The sequence below is a fragment of the Betta splendens genome, chromosome 13, assembly GCF_900634795.4.
Source record: "Betta splendens chromosome 13, fBetSpl5.4, whole genome shotgun sequence".
Lineage (NCBI taxonomy): Eukaryota > Metazoa > Chordata > Actinopteri > Anabantiformes > Osphronemidae > Betta > Betta splendens.
The window spans coordinates 8,680,790-8,694,373 of record NC_040893.2 but is presented as its reverse complement, the minus strand read 5'-3'; the positions used below and the strand labels follow the sequence as shown (position 1 = coordinate 8,694,373).

Here is a 13,584-nt window from a genome sequence, read left to right as displayed (position 1 = left end):
TCGTCACTGTGACCCTCCACGTGTTGCCTGTTGACACAGCAGAGCTTGATAACAAGGATCTTTATAAGTCGGATGGGCGAAGAGGTCGCTCTGCAGACGCCTGATCCTGAGGTAGAGGCCAGCTACTTTTTCCGATATTGATTTTGTTGTCTCATTTCTTAGATTCTATTGTATATTGCAAAGTAGTTTTAGCTGATATATTTTAATGTTTTCTTTCTTTTCTGTTTCTCCACAGAAAAAAACAAGCATGATTCTTAAAGTTCTAATCTTTTTCCTGTCATTCTTGACAACAGCAGGTAAATGTTAGACCTTCGTTTTTAATGAATACCTTCGATTGCGAAATGCTTCGTTTTTTTCATGGGTGATTTCTTTGTCTGTAGCGTTCCCAGTTCATTTTGAAAGTAGGGAGGCGACGTGGAAGGATCCAAATGCCAACCAGGCGCACGACAAAACAGAGCTCACCAAGGACCTGGAGTAAGTTGACCGTCGACTACTAGACCTAGATTTAAACTAGACTACGTTAAACTTTAAACTTGAATTGGTAAAACGTTTTACAATGGAGCGCACGTGTCTGTGCACAGGAAGATCTACAAGAGCCACATAGAAAGCAGTGACCTTTACAGCCAAGAAGATGCAGACAACAGAAACCCCATGGCAGAGGAGATGCAGCGCAAGCTCAACATGGAGTCCGAGCGTCTGCGCAGCCGGCTGCGCCACGAGCTCGCCGAGCTCCGGGAGCGGCTGGCCCCCTCCCCGGCCCGCCTCCGCCCCGCCGTGGCCGGCCTGAGGGAGCGCCTGGCTCCCCTCACCCAGCAGCTCCAGAGCTCCCTCAGCAGCGGCACCCAGGATCTGTGTGGCCAGCTGAGGCTTTACCTGCAGGGCCTGGAGCTGGCCGAGGCTCAGGCGGAGGCCGGTCCTGAGCTCTACCAGGAGGCCTTCCTGTGGATGAGCCAAAGTCTGGATCACAGCAGCTCCAAGGTGGCCGACATCATCAGTGACTTCCAGAGAAAATTTAATGTGGTGATGGAGGAAGATCTGAGGGAGATCAATGCCAGTGAGAAAGAGGGAGCCGATTCAGGTTTCCTGCAGAGAGCGAAGTTCCAGGTGGAACAGGAATCGAGCGAGCTGAGAACAGCGGCGCAGAACGGGATGGGAGCCCTCAGAGCAGAGCTCGCCGCCCTTCTGGCGTCAACGCAGCCCGTCCGGGCTGAAGTGGCGGCCAGCGTGGAGCGGTTCTGCCAGAACGCGGCCCTGCAGAGCCAAGCGCTGCACAGCCGCATGGAGAGGCTGCTCCAGGGGCGGCAGGCGGAGCCGGAGGAGCCGGAGGAGCCGGAGGAGCCCAGCGCCTCGTCCCCGGCCGCGAGGCCCGTCGGCTCCTTGCGAGGCGACTTCTCCGTTAAACTCTCCGCCCTCATCCAGGACATTCTGCACTCGGTGCAGTGACGGAGCTCCGTTTTAGTGATTTATGGGAGCCACAAGCTTGTAAATATACCTGTACATACGCTCGCTTAAAGTATTTGTTTCGTTCCGTGTGTGAATGTGTTTGTAATTGTCAGAATAGCTCATTCGCTGCAACATGTTCAATGATGAAACTTTATTTTGTCCACAACATATATTTAATATGTGATCTCAGTCAAACAATGTGAGTCAGATTCTGTGCAACACATCAGGCATCACCAAAGACAACAGTTATTAAATATGAAAATGACTTCCTTCATGCAAAGCCCGGGTTTGTTTGATGATTCATAACCACCAGATGAAGATGCAACACACACATGGTGCCACGGTGTGTCCCTGGTTCTACAGTCCACTGACATAGTGACACTATCAGGTTTTATGGCGTCACAATAAACATAACGCCAGGCGATATTTAAATGAACTTCTTCAGGGCAAAGCAGCCGCCCACGGTGAGCGCGACGGCGGCGGCTGAGCCGAACACCACGCCCACCGCCAGTCCTGCGAGGTTCACACCGTTGCTCCTCCCTGACTCACTGTCACCTGACACACACGGGGGAATTAAAGCGAGGCCACGTTTCATGATTCTTCAAAAACATTTTTACATTTTAATCGCTTTAACAAATACTCACCGGTGGCGGCGGCCGCAACAGGTGTGTCTGAATGGGGAGAAATAAGAGAGAGGGTCAGAGTGAGTCATCAAGGTCTGAAGCCTCAGCTGAACAGTAGATTAGAAATGGACCCGACCTTCTGGACCGGTGTAAAGAGGTCCGAGGGAAACCACGGCACTGTCCCTGCTTTGTCCCCCCAAAGACGCCTCGGAGCGTCTCCTTCTGCTTCCACAAGCCTGAAAAAAGACGCAGCACTTTGTATGTACTGAGTTTACAATCCAACCTCAGCAGCTGGTTTGAATCCCATTAAAGATTATTTATCACTTGGTCTGCGTTGGCTCTTGCTCTTTTGGACCCACCAGCTGCTGTTGACAGGTGCTGGGCTCACACAGCCTCAGTATGCAGTGCACGTAGATGCTGGACTTGGTCTGGTCGCGGTGCGATACGAAGCGGAAGGCCTCGAAGTTGAACCGGGCAAACTTGGACGCTCCGTTGGTCATCACTGCCGTCTTTGGGTCATTTGAACAGCTGGTGGGGAAAAAGGATTAATAATGCAAATGACAGACAAAATTAGAGGCGCTGAGGGCACGTTTTTAGTGGTCACCGTCCCGTACGTGGTGAGGAAGTCGTGCTTCTCGGTGCTGGTCATGTTGTAGGGACTGGGAGTCCCGAAGCAGTGATCCAGGAGCACGTTGAAGCTGAAAATAGCACAGCGCACCAGTGAGCTACTGTTTGTCGTGAGAACACACCTTGTCCAGCTTTATTCCAACGTTGCTTTTCTGATAATCAATCATCAGTCACTATGAGCTTTATACAGATGTGCTTCACTTGCTTTCCCGTGAAGTTCACAGTCTTGACCTCCACGTAGACCTTTTTCCGTAGCTCGAGGCCCGTGGAGGGAACGACCAACGGATAGGCAAAGTCGGAGTCCTGGGGAGGAAACATCAGCACCAAATCAGTTTGAGGAAATTCTCTACATCATACGTGTGCAGAGCAGGTGAGCGTCAGTGAGCGTAAGATGAACTTACGTTATAAACGGCCATTTTTAGATAATTAATGAAGGTTCCGTTGTTTTCTTGAGCCGCCACCGAAGACGAAGAGCTGAAAAGCCCAAATTCAAATCAGTCCTATTTCACACACGCTTAAACACCAATATGCTTTGCTTCCCAGCTACTCACGCCACAATCTGCGTGTTGTTGAGCAGATACTCCAGCGGGTAGCGGCAGGTGAACTGGTAGTAGATGTCTGTGGCGTAGCTGATGAAGCCCTGGGCAGACTTGGGTGCATCAATAAACCCTGTGATGATCATGGACTGGACCGATGAGAAGGAGGTGAGGGTACCTTGAGGGACATTTTCATCCACGATCTAAACAACATATCAATTTTTTATTATTATTCTTATTTTTGTTTATATTTATTTCTGTGCTAAACAGATTCATCCAACCGTACTTGCACTTTTATCAGACACATCCTGACCTGCAGAGTCTGGCGACAGGGGTTACCCTGGCTGCTGTTCACAGGCAGCTGGAAGCGGATGATGGGAGGGTCCGTGCCGGCGACGACGGAGCCCTGGCAGTCCGTGTTGGTGTGGTTCCCGTTCAGAGCCAGGTCCGTGACGTTGAAGCCGGCCCACTGAGCCGTGCACTGATTGACGTCCACGGTGATCACGGACGTGCCACAGTCAACGCTCAGGTCCGAGTTGTCTTAGGGAAGAAGCACAGGTGATTTGTACTTAGAGTGTGGAGCAGTTTTGTGTTTTACACAATGCACCAAACCACCAATCTACCTGGAGTCCTCTGATAAACGGTGGAGCAGTTATAGGCACACAGAACGGGCTGCAGCAGCACGACCAGCAGAGGGAGAGAAATATAAAGAGACATGCTGCCTGGTGGAGATTCACACAAACTGACAGAATGAAACATGAAATGAATAATTAACAACATTTAAGACAGGGCAAACACATGGAATGAGCTTTAAAGAGAGGCCTGAGGAGGGTCTCACCTCGCCGGTACCTGAGCAGGTGTCTGGCACCAAGCAGTCAGTCAGTGGCCTTTTTATAGTGATGGACAGCATCACGTCACCTAAAACCCCCGCGTGCAACACTCACGCCCTGCGATCGGATCATCCTGGACCCTCTGGTGCACACGCACACGCAGCGACACAAGTGAAAGCGCGTCCTCCGTGTAATTAAGAAGCCGCAGCAGCTTCTGGCAGTGATCGTCATTATATCACCGAGCAGATAGCGTGAACGTGGGTTTGTTACATCTCCTGTTTCACAAATAGCCTCTATCAGACAATTACAGTATTAGTGGGATTTGAGGTGTAGTAATTCGAGGCCAATAAAGGTTCCAAGTTAATATGTAACATTCATAAGTACAATAAACTTTTCGATGGTTCTGGGAATGAAACCTTTTGCTGAGTGAATAACTCAATAACTGGACTGGATCATATATGTGAGCGACACAGTAGTGCAGTGGTTAACACAGTTGCTAAAAGCTCGGTTTTGATCCGGATATGTTTTGTACACTCGGGTGAAGAGAGGGGCCAAGCTGTCAACTGATCACCACCTGGTGGTGAGTAGGACACGCTGTCAGGGAAGGAGGCTGGCAGGACCACACGTATCGCGAGGGTCTGTTGGGAACGCTTGGCTGAACCCTCTGTCAGACGGACCTTTAACTCACACCTCCGGGAGAGCTTCGACCAGATTCCGAGGGAGGTTGGACACATGGAGTCTGAGTGGACCATGTTCTCTGAGTCAAAAACACGGACCTGGGAGGTTTGGGGAGGCCTTAGAGAAGAACTATCCCTCCGCCTCAAAGAGATTCTGCCAAACCATCCAAGCCTCAGGAGGGGGAGAAAGTCCTTCACCAACTCTGTTTTCAGTGGAGGTGGGGAGCTGTTGACCTCGACTGGGGATTTTTTTGGACGGTGGAAGGAGTACTTTGAGGATCACCTCAACCCCTTCGACATGCCTTCTGCTGAGGGAGCAGAGGCACTATTACTGAACCAATGGGAAGTGAGCAGAAACCACAGCGGAAACTATTGTCTATTTACTGCAGTGAATCTTCTCTAATACACAGGAAAAACACAAATGATGCTGAACCCAAAACACAAAGACAGTCTGGTCATGTCACGTATTGTAAGTACATGGACTTATTTACATTATTTACATTCATTGCAGATCTACAGGAAACCAGAATTTTAGTGTAGAATGTAGTTTATATTTATCACCTGCTAAATACGATTTAACTGTCTCTGTGAAAAGAATGGTTCTGACTGACTGGTTTATGTTTCAGATTCACCTGTGTGTGTGTGTGTGTGTGTGTGTGTGTGTGTGTGTGTGTGTGTGTGTGTGTGTGTGTGTGTGTGTGTGTGTGTGTGCGTGCGTGTGTGCGTGTGTGTGTGCGTGTGTGTGTGTGTGTGTGTGTGTGTGTGTAGTCTCGTGTGAGAGAGTGCACTGTAAACAGCAAATGTCCGTTTGGAAACAAAGAACCTGCTGAAAATGGAAACATTCCAGCAGCATTGTGTAAATGCTCCTTGTCTTGGACGGGGGAGTCTTAAGAATGAAGAGCCCTCTGGGCTTGCAAGCTGATCATACTCGCCCCGAGCTGTGATGTACCACCCAGGATTAGGCTTTGTTAACGTTCCACCACATACCGGGCCTCATCTCTTGATGTGTGTGTAGCCACAGGCCAAGACTTTTACTGCTTACCTGAGAAGATTCATTGTTTTCCACAGACACTTAGAATAAGAAGTAGCTTCACTGATTTTACCTCAGTGCCCATGGTGAGTGAAACCAGTAACACAAGCCACGGTGGTGTGACTAATCTCTTCCGTCCTTGTAAGTATCCAAGGATTCCCTTTGATTATCCCTCGAGCGACAGAACTCAGGTTATGTAAAGTTCCCTGGACACGATGTTCCCTCTGTTTTGGTCAATAGATGATGCACTTTATGGATTAAAGAACTACATTATTATTATTAATTGAAGAATTAAATCTTCATGGGGTCACATAAAATACAGCTCCGATAAGCAAAGCACAAACCTGCAATATTTACTAGGTATTTGTACCTAAAGCAACAATCGAAACTGACAATATCACAGAAAGTCACATAAAAAAATGAAAACAAGACTTAAGAAAGGCAACACAAGGGAGCAGATCATTAGTTTGACTCCTCGTGATCTTTGATGATGTTAGTGACACACTAACAGCTTTGGTTCTTTAAATGACTTTAAATGTGTTTAGTCAAAGTAGCAATAGTGTTTATAATAAGTTAAAACAGGGTTATTTCTGCTTATATATTCAAAATAATTTATGAAAATAGTAAAAAAAACGCAGTTCATTCCTTGTTACACAGTAGCACAAACGCAAGCACTAACACAAATTTTTTCTCCAACATGAGACTGTGTATTGTTGGGCCTGTGGAACGTCTTAATACAACGTTTCCTGACCCGGGGTCGTTCAGAAACACTAACTCCAAATGAGTAAAATAGAAAACCTCAAGTCCTTCAGTCCTTCATCTTAACAGCTGTGAGTTTAGAACTTACAAAGTGTTAAGGCCAAGCGGAGTCCTCCAGATGTTAAGTTTCTGTTGTGGCCTGTCACGAGTAGTTGAGTGCCACCTGCTGGCCACACCTCGACAGAGCTCTCCACGCGACCTCCAAACGACACGTGATTCACTATTACTGAACCAATGGGAAGTGAGCAGAAACCACAGCGGAAACTATTGTCTATTTACTGCAGTGAATCTTCTCTAATACACAGGAAAAACACAAATGATGCTGAACCCAAAACACAAAGACAGTCTGGTCATGTCACGTATTGTAAGTACATGGACTTATTTACATTATTTACATTCATTGCAGATCTACAGGAAACCAGAATTTTAGTGTAGAATGTAGTTTATATTTATCACCTGCTAAATACGATTTAACTGTCTCTGTGAAAATAACTTGAATAAAGCTTCTACTTGTTCTGACTGGTTTATGTTTACTAAATAAAAACAAAAGGAAAACAACCCTTGGAATTCAAACAGTTTTGCAGACTGAGCAGCTCTGGGTCATGTTGGGAAACAACAACAGGACTGTTTTATTATAGGATGCTCGAGTACAACTGAAACTGTTGGTTGTTGCTGCTGCTGTAGATCCCTCGTTGTGGAATGAGTCATTTTGTGGCATAAGCAACGTTGCCGCTCCAGATTTTCACTACATCCTGGAAATGAAGCTGCGATGACTGGAAACCAAGCCCAAACTACGAGCAGGAAGTAGGGGAGTGGATGAAGAAACCCTTCCTCTTCCTCCGCTGCCTGTTTTTCTGCCCCACAGTCACTCCTGCTTCCTCCCCACTCTGTCCCACGCCACGCTGGCCTCTCCTTGCGTGGTGTTTTCACAGCCACTTACCCTATCAGCATTTTGGATAAGGTGGATGTTTTTGTAGGCACGTCCCACAAATACGATTAACGGAGCTTTGCTGAATCACCTCAGCGGAGCCTGACTTTTACTTTTAGAGCTCTGCTCAGCTTTCAGACGTGCTTTTTAATACGGGGTGCATGACACATAATGTGTGCACAAAGGCGAGCCTTCATTGCCTTATAATGACATTATAATAGCTTATACAGGATGTGAAGGGGATTTTGCTCATTCAGTTACACGGAGGAAAAGGCTGCGAACCTACTCCGCCGATGTTTTTAAAAAAGAACCACTGAAAAACAAGTTTTTTTTCCAAAGCAGATTCGTGGACCGTCTCTCCCTTGTTGTTTTTCTCCCAACCCTTCAGTCAGACGCCATATGCACGCCTTCGCCAGTCGACCCACTTCTGTCCGGACGCACCGCTGCTCCGCTCCGCTCCGGTCTTTGCTCCGCGTTTGCGACCGTTATGAAGCAGCTGGCGCCGCGTCGCAGCGCGCATCGCTATTCAAGGGAACATGTGGAGATGGAGTTCATGACGCTGCTCGGCGCCGTTCTCGCCGTTCTGTTCCACCCTGGGTCCGCTTCTAAAATAAATGGTAAGACTGTGCCACGGAAAACCGATCCCGCGTGACGTAATATGGACCAAATCGCATTCATCTCAGCAGCGGGGCTTTTTTTTACGTCGTTAGAAATAAACAACCAAGCGCTTATAAGTTGCAAGTTTTGTTAGAGGTTTCGCAGCTCCGATGGGATGAGGCCGTGTCACCATGTTGAAAGGTGGGCACACGGTTCGGACCCGTCTCTGGAGACTCCTCCCTCCCACAGGTAGACAGGTGATACTTAAAGAATATGTTCATCTGTTCACGTCAACAGCGAATAGTTTTATACTGACTGTTTTGTCCAAGTTTGAAGTTTTTCTTTTTCAATTTTCTTCGGGTTGACCTTGTTTATCCAGTTCAGTGGGCCGTAAACCCACGCGGGGCTCCCCCTCCCACCCATTACCTGCATCAGGTGTGTTCAGTCGCTGAGGTGCTGGAGGACACCAAGACAAATCATCACCTGATGCAAAACAGGGACGTGAGGAGCCACTGACCTGCTGCAGCTCTAGGTGGAGCTGATGTTCAGGCGTTTAGAGACAGTGTCTGTAACACATGTCCTTCAACAATCACTGCACTTTCATTGGGTCCAGATGTGTCCTGCCTGTCACCTCTACATTAAAATTATTTTCAGCTTTTATATTGTTTATTTGCTTTACCAGTGAGCTGTAGGACTGTGGGTTGTCATCGTCCTTTGCGACTGCCAATCGCTCACCATGACGATGTCGCCCCCCTGTGTCTCGCTGTGTCCAGGCCAAACCATCTGCCGGAGCGGGACACAGCGGCCGTGCTACAAGGTGTCCTACATCCAGGACAGCAGGTGGAGGCTGACGTTCGAGGACGCCAGGGAGGCCTGCAGGTCAGACGGGGGCGAGCTGCTCAGCATCGAAACAGAGAGCGAGCAGAGGCTGATAGAGCGCTTCATACAGTGGCTGCAGCCTGGAGACGGGGACTTCTGGATCGGCCTCTACCGCAGCCCACGGCACCACGCAACAGGGGCCACGAGCCCAGGCTGCCCCTCGCAGTACTATTGGCTGGACGGGAGCAAAGCCAAGTTCAGGTATCTGTGGTTCACAGCATTATGGGAGTGTATTATTTTCTATGGGATGCAGCACAGCCAGATAGAGTTTGAGTCAAATAGGTGTAAGTGGCGTTAATGATGCACGTGTGTAACTGAGGGAATGTGTGCGTTGCTTTGGATTGATCGGTGAACTTGAAATGGGAACATGACTCTGGTCAAAACTAAAGACACGATGTGCTTTAGGAACTGGCATCCGGGGGAGCCGCAGTGCAAGCGAGGCGTGTGCGTGGTGCTGTACCACCAGCCGTCCGCAGCGCCTGAAAGAGGCCGCTTCCTGTTTCAGTGGGACGAGGACAGCTGCGGATCCAAGAACAACTTTGTCTGCAAATATCGAGAGGGTGAGTCCAGTGAATAGTGAGTCCAGTGAAGCGAGAGTACAGTGAAGGGTGAGTCCAGTGAATGCTGAGTCCAGTGACGGTTGAGTCCAGTGACGGTTGAGTCCAGTGAAGGTTGAGTCCAGTGAAGGTTGTATCTAGTGAAGGTTGTGTCCAGTGAAGGGTGATTCCAGTGAATGCTGAGTCCAGTGAAGGTTGAGTCCAGTGAAGGTTGTATCCAGTGAAGGTTGTGTCCAGTGGAGGGTGAATCCAGTGAAGGGTGAGTCCAGTGAAGGGTGAATCCAGTGAAGGGTGAGTCCAGTGATGGGTCAGTCCAGTGAAGGCTGAGTGCAGTGAAGGGTGAGTCCAGTGGAGGGTGAATCCAGTGAAGGTTGAGTCCAGTAAAGGCTGGGTCCAGTGAAGCCCCCCCCCCCCCCCCCCCCCCCCCCCCCCTCCCTGTATCTGAATGTCAACTGCTAGGATGCAGTAACGTCTGGAATTCTTACATTTATTTAGATCTGTCTCTTTTTACATTTGCTTTAAAGCTAGACTCGAACGTCTGGTTAAGTTGTTAACTTTGCATGTGTTTCCTGTCTTTTTAAGAAAAAGCACCACAATTGGCTGATGAAGGAAAGACTGCAAACACAGGTACAACATGCACTGGCTGCACCACACACACTACGCACCCTCTCCATTTTACTAAATGAAAACTCCTTTTCCGATTGCTCCAGTTCCGTCTCTGACTCCGCCGTTACTTCCTACTACAAAAAGTGACGAAAGGATAAAAATAGAACCCCCTGAATCGTCATGTAAGACAAGAAAAATGACGTCATCTTTTATTATTTTTCTAATGAAACGATGCACGAGTTACGGTCATGTTAAAGGTTGCTCTCCAAAGGCATGTGTTGTCTTTCTCAGACAACAACGTGTATGTGTCCTACATCCTGTATGCAACGGTTCCTGCTCTGCTGTTGCTGATGTTTGCAGCTGCTGGGTTCCTCTGCTACAAACACCACGCTAAGAGGTAACAGGTCATATAACCTGCAAAGAAGAAGTATCAGATTTTAGAAGTAACATCACTTTACCCATAATGCCTTGCCTTTTAAATTCAGGAGAAAGACAGACGCAGACGCCTGTCCGAACAGGTTGGACCCCCGGACGACGACAGTGGTTCCACCTTGTCCTGTACAGGGACCCTACGCCTTCAGTGACATAACCAAACTGCCTCTCGCGGCTCCGGGCGACAGCACGCCGGTAAAGTACGCGGTCCCTTCCTCCCAGATCCCTCAGTGTGACCATTACGAGAACGTTTCCTGCACGAACGGGGAGAGCGGCTTCGTAACCAACGACATCTACGAGGCCTGCAGGCCCCAGGCCGGCTGGGTGGAGAATGAGATCTATGGATGACGCTGCTGTCGGTGACACGAATGCCAAAGAACATGACTCCTGCACGCGCAGATGCATCTGTAGTTCATGGACGTTGTCCCATCCATGAACTACGGTGACCTTTGCTCTGTAAAGCTGTGTCAGCCACAGGCTTCCTGTTTTGGCTGTGATGTCAGCGAACAGGACAGTGCGCACGGAAACACTGATGACAGAACTGTGCTGACCCCAGTGAGCCACTAAGCTGTGTGCATGATCGCCACCTGACTATGACAGAAACTGAGGCCGCTGAGCTGAGGTGTTTTGGGAGGGAACAGTTTGGAACATTGGTCATGTATTTATCAGGTTCATTGTCAAAACATACACCTGTCTTGGAGTATATATAGATGTATGTGTAATGTACAGGCTGTTGGTTCTGTGTCTGTGTTGGAGAGACGTAGCACTCCCACCTAGGAGAGACTGAGCGTGTTCTTGGAGAATGTTAGACAGGAAATGCCAAAAGCACATCTGGATCTCTTACATTCAGGAAGTGTGCGCGTGACAGTGCAGGCCTTCGGAGCCACAGCCTTCTGTCAGACCATACAGTACGTGCTGAAGTGCACATACCCTGATGCCTGTCAAACATGATGATGGGTGACAAATAAAAGTGGGTTACAGTGTACCATGGTGCCCTTTGTGACATACGCACTGGAATGTGTTTGTATTTGCAGAAATGCAGATCAACTTTAGGGTTTATGTAAATTTAAAATGCCTGTTGCTGTAAAGGATCTCAATGTTAAAGGAATGGTAAACGTTAACCCTTAACGATGATGGAACAGCTGATATCCTGGGACCAAATAGGTGTTTTGGGGAAACGTATCAACAGAGAAACTTCCCCTTAAATATGCCTAAAAACTTACGCCAAGCGTCAGTTTCCTGCTTTTACCAACAGATGGCGGTGTTGTGTAGCTGACCGTAGCGTCTTTGTGCCTGTGTCTAGGTTTCTTTGACTTCCTGCACAAGCGTCTATATTATGAATAGGTGTTAATTTGACAGTAGTGGTGAGCGAATTTTTTTTCTACATTATATGCTTAAAAGCAGACACGATGGGAAGTATGCTTTTATTTTTGTATATTTAGTGCTGACGTATTATTTTGTTAAAGAAATGATTATTTAATATTTCCCATTCATTCTTGCAAAGCTTATTATAAGTGACAGTTTAACGCCGATGTGGAGGCAATGTAGCTCTTTTCTCTGCATGTTTTTTTATATGTCTTTGCGGCAAATGACAAAGAGGTAGGCGAGCACCTGCGTGGCCGAACTTCAAAGTTACCTATGCGTGCGATCAAGGGGAGCCGACAAGCAAACAGATTTCAGAATAGCAATATTACCGGTTGACGTAAGAGGTGGGTCTGGTTGTCGTGGCAACCAATTGGCACTGAAGTGTGGAGCGGCTCCGAGGCCCCGCCCCCGGTACAAATACCCCCATGGCTTTGACGTCAATACACGTCAACCGGAGAACATGATGCCTCTTTGCGAGTCAACTCGTGTGCTCTCGAGCTGATAGAGGCGCCGCGCGCTGCAATATCGGCGCTCCATTGTATTGGCGAACGTGGCGTGACAGCCCCCGGCCTCAGCAAATGGCCTGCTTCGTGTCGCCGCGCTGACGGGGAGCGTCGCAAAATCGGCGTCCAAGCTGGCAGCGCGACACCGACGTCAACTTTTGTCTGCTTTTAATGGACGCACCGCGAGCGGCAGCGGCGGCGGCGGCGGCGGGCGGTTTGTTTTCCTTTCGTCTTTATCTGTAGCTGGCCAAACAAGCGAGCGAGCCCGTGCGAGCCCCCCGCGTGCGTCCCATTCGCTCGCCTAGCTACCTCCTACTCGTCCACGAGCAGTCCCATTTGGAACAGCATGGTCATGGCTGACAGTGTCCAGAAACCGCTGATCCGGGGTCCGGTCCGTGTGGGCTTCTACGACATCGAGCGCACCCTGGGAAAGGGCAATTTCGCCGTGGTGAAGCTAGCCCGACACCGCATAACGAAGACCGAGGTGAGTGTCCTGTTGAACTTGTTAGCCTCCATGCTAACTCCATGCTACTAAGTTACATAACTTTTCTGCACTAGTTGACACCCGAGGCATTCATGCGGCGAGATGCCGGCCACGTCACGCGCCGATAGGAACTTGGGTCGCGTAACTAGGTGGTGGCCGCTCCGGGACGAGCGGCAGCTGGTGCGGTCCAGTCCCGCGGGTACGGGAGCGGGGACGGGCTGCGCGTTCGCCCGCCTGTAGTAGCATCACCGCGGGTATGAGGTCCAAACTCAGCTGCTGGGAGCGCGCGCGCTGCTGTTAGTCTGGCGAGGGACGTGCACCTGTGGTCCGCCCGGTGCCGGTGCGGACCCCACGCGGTGCCACCGTCTCGCCCACCCGCCGAATCTGGGCCATGCAGCACGGGTCGCTGGTCCCATTATATATAATGCAAACGATGATGATGATGTGATTCGGGCGTTCCTTGTTTGCGAGGGGTGAGAGGTGAAGGGTCCATGATTGCAAAGCGGAGCGGGTTTAGTGCTCTGGGGGGTTCTTGCATCGTTTGGAGAGGGTTGGATGCGACAAACACTGTCTCTGTCAGGCCGATCCTGCACGATCTCGGGGAGAACAGGGCTCGGATTTGCCTGGGCTTTACTCGCCGGGCCTTTCGTGAGCAGTCCCATCATGACTGACTGGTGAGGTGACGCACACACTGGGATTTACTGGAAG

The 13,584-nt window shown here is 49.3% G+C and overlaps 4 protein-coding genes across 7 annotated transcripts in view; 3 read left to right on the top strand and 1 right to left on the bottom strand.

Moving 5' to 3' along the window:
- The first annotated feature begins 18 nt into the window (after window positions 1-18).
- zgc:162608 (uncharacterized protein LOC100037332 homolog) lies at window positions 19-1,532 on the top strand. The gene is made up of 4 exons (XM_029172392.3): window positions 19-111; window positions 236-296; window positions 381-474; window positions 582-1,532. The coding sequence occupies exons 1-4, from the start codon at window positions 73-75 to the stop codon at window positions 1,441-1,443; spliced, it is 1,056 nt and encodes a 351-aa protein (XP_029028225.1). The 5' UTR covers window positions 19-72; the 3' UTR covers window positions 1,444-1,532.
- Window positions 1,533-1,677: 145 nt separating this feature from the next.
- On the bottom strand, window positions 1,678-5,460 carry LOC114868629 (zona pellucida-like domain-containing protein 1). Of its 2 annotated transcripts, XM_029172391.3 has the most exons (11): window positions 4,068-5,460; window positions 3,853-3,971; window positions 3,543-3,769; window positions 3,245-3,432; window positions 3,095-3,167; window positions 2,899-2,996; window positions 2,681-2,764; window positions 2,426-2,594; window positions 2,203-2,302; window positions 2,088-2,114; window positions 1,678-1,998 (listed from the first exon to the last, which is right to left on the bottom strand). In XM_029172391.3, the coding sequence occupies exons 2-11, from the start codon at window positions 3,944-3,946 to the stop codon at window positions 1,871-1,873; spliced, it is 1,188 nt and encodes a 395-aa protein (XP_029028224.1). In that variant the 5' UTR covers window positions 3,947-3,971; window positions 4,068-5,460; the 3' UTR covers window positions 1,678-1,870. The 2 variants fall into 2 exon arrangements, with proteins under 2 accessions (XP_029028224.1, XP_029028223.1); XM_029172390.3 differs by having other exon boundaries at window positions 3,853-5,460.
- A 936-nt stretch (window positions 5,461-6,396) lies between these two features.
- Window positions 6,397-11,509, top strand: laynb (layilin b). Of its 2 annotated transcripts, none has more exons than XM_029171126.3 (7): window positions 6,397-6,889; window positions 8,824-9,130; window positions 9,335-9,489; window positions 10,069-10,113; window positions 10,197-10,274; window positions 10,384-10,489; window positions 10,578-11,509. In XM_029171126.3, exons 1-7 carry the CDS (start codon window positions 6,760-6,762, stop codon window positions 10,870-10,872), a joined length of 1,116 nt encoding a protein of 371 aa, XP_029026959.1. In that variant the 5' UTR covers window positions 6,397-6,759; the 3' UTR covers window positions 10,873-11,509. The 2 variants fall into 2 exon arrangements, with proteins under 2 accessions (XP_029026959.1, XP_029026958.1); XM_029171125.3 differs by lacking the exon at window positions 6,397-6,889 and adding an exon at window positions 6,922-8,070.
- Window positions 11,510-12,360: 851 nt separating this feature from the next.
- sik2b (salt-inducible kinase 2b) overlaps window positions 12,361-13,584 on the top strand; it is a 29,762-nt gene continuing 28,538 nt past the window's right edge. For both annotated transcript variants that reach the window (XM_029171120.3, XM_029171122.3), the window contains exon 1: window positions 12,361-12,876. In XM_029171120.3, the coding sequence (XP_029026953.1) occupies window positions 12,739-12,876 (138 nt within the window). In that variant the 5' untranslated portion in view covers window positions 12,361-12,738. The remainder of the gene's footprint in view (window positions 12,877-13,584) is intronic.

Bases quoted from the DNA above. Each gene is read 5' to 3' on its own strand.
- LOC114868629 (XM_029172390.3), bottom strand. From the start codon at position 4,009: ATGTTGTTAATTATTCATTTCATGTTTCATTCTGTCAGTTTGTGTGAA. The intron at 3,770-3,852 runs GTAGATTGGTGG...TTCTTCCCTAAG, and splicing joins CGTTTATCAGAGGACTCCAG to ACAACTCGGACCTGAGCGTT. The intron at 2,997-3,094 runs GTAAGTTCATCT...TTTCCTCCCCAG, and splicing joins TAAAAATGGCCGTTTATAAC to GACTCCGACTTTGCCTATCC.
- zgc:162608 (XM_029172392.3), top strand. From the start codon at position 73: ATGGGCGAAGAGGTCGCTCTGCAGACGCCTGATCCTGAG. The intron at 112-235 runs GTAGAGGCCAGC...GTTTCTCCACAG, and splicing joins TGCAGACGCCTGATCCTGAG to AAAAAAACAAGCATGATTCT. The intron at 297-380 runs GTAAATGTTAGA...CTTTGTCTGTAG, and splicing joins GTCATTCTTGACAACAGCAG to CGTTCCCAGTTCATTTTGAA.
- laynb (XM_029171126.3), top strand. From the start codon at position 6,760: ATGGGAAGTGAGCAGAAACCACAGCGGAAACTATTGTCTATTTACTGC. The intron at 6,890-8,823 runs GTAAGTACATGG...CGCTGTGTCCAG, and splicing joins GTCTGGTCATGTCACGTATT to GCCAAACCATCTGCCGGAGC. The intron at 10,275-10,383 runs GTAAGACAAGAA...TGTCTTTCTCAG, and splicing joins AGAACCCCCTGAATCGTCAT to ACAACAACGTGTATGTGTCC.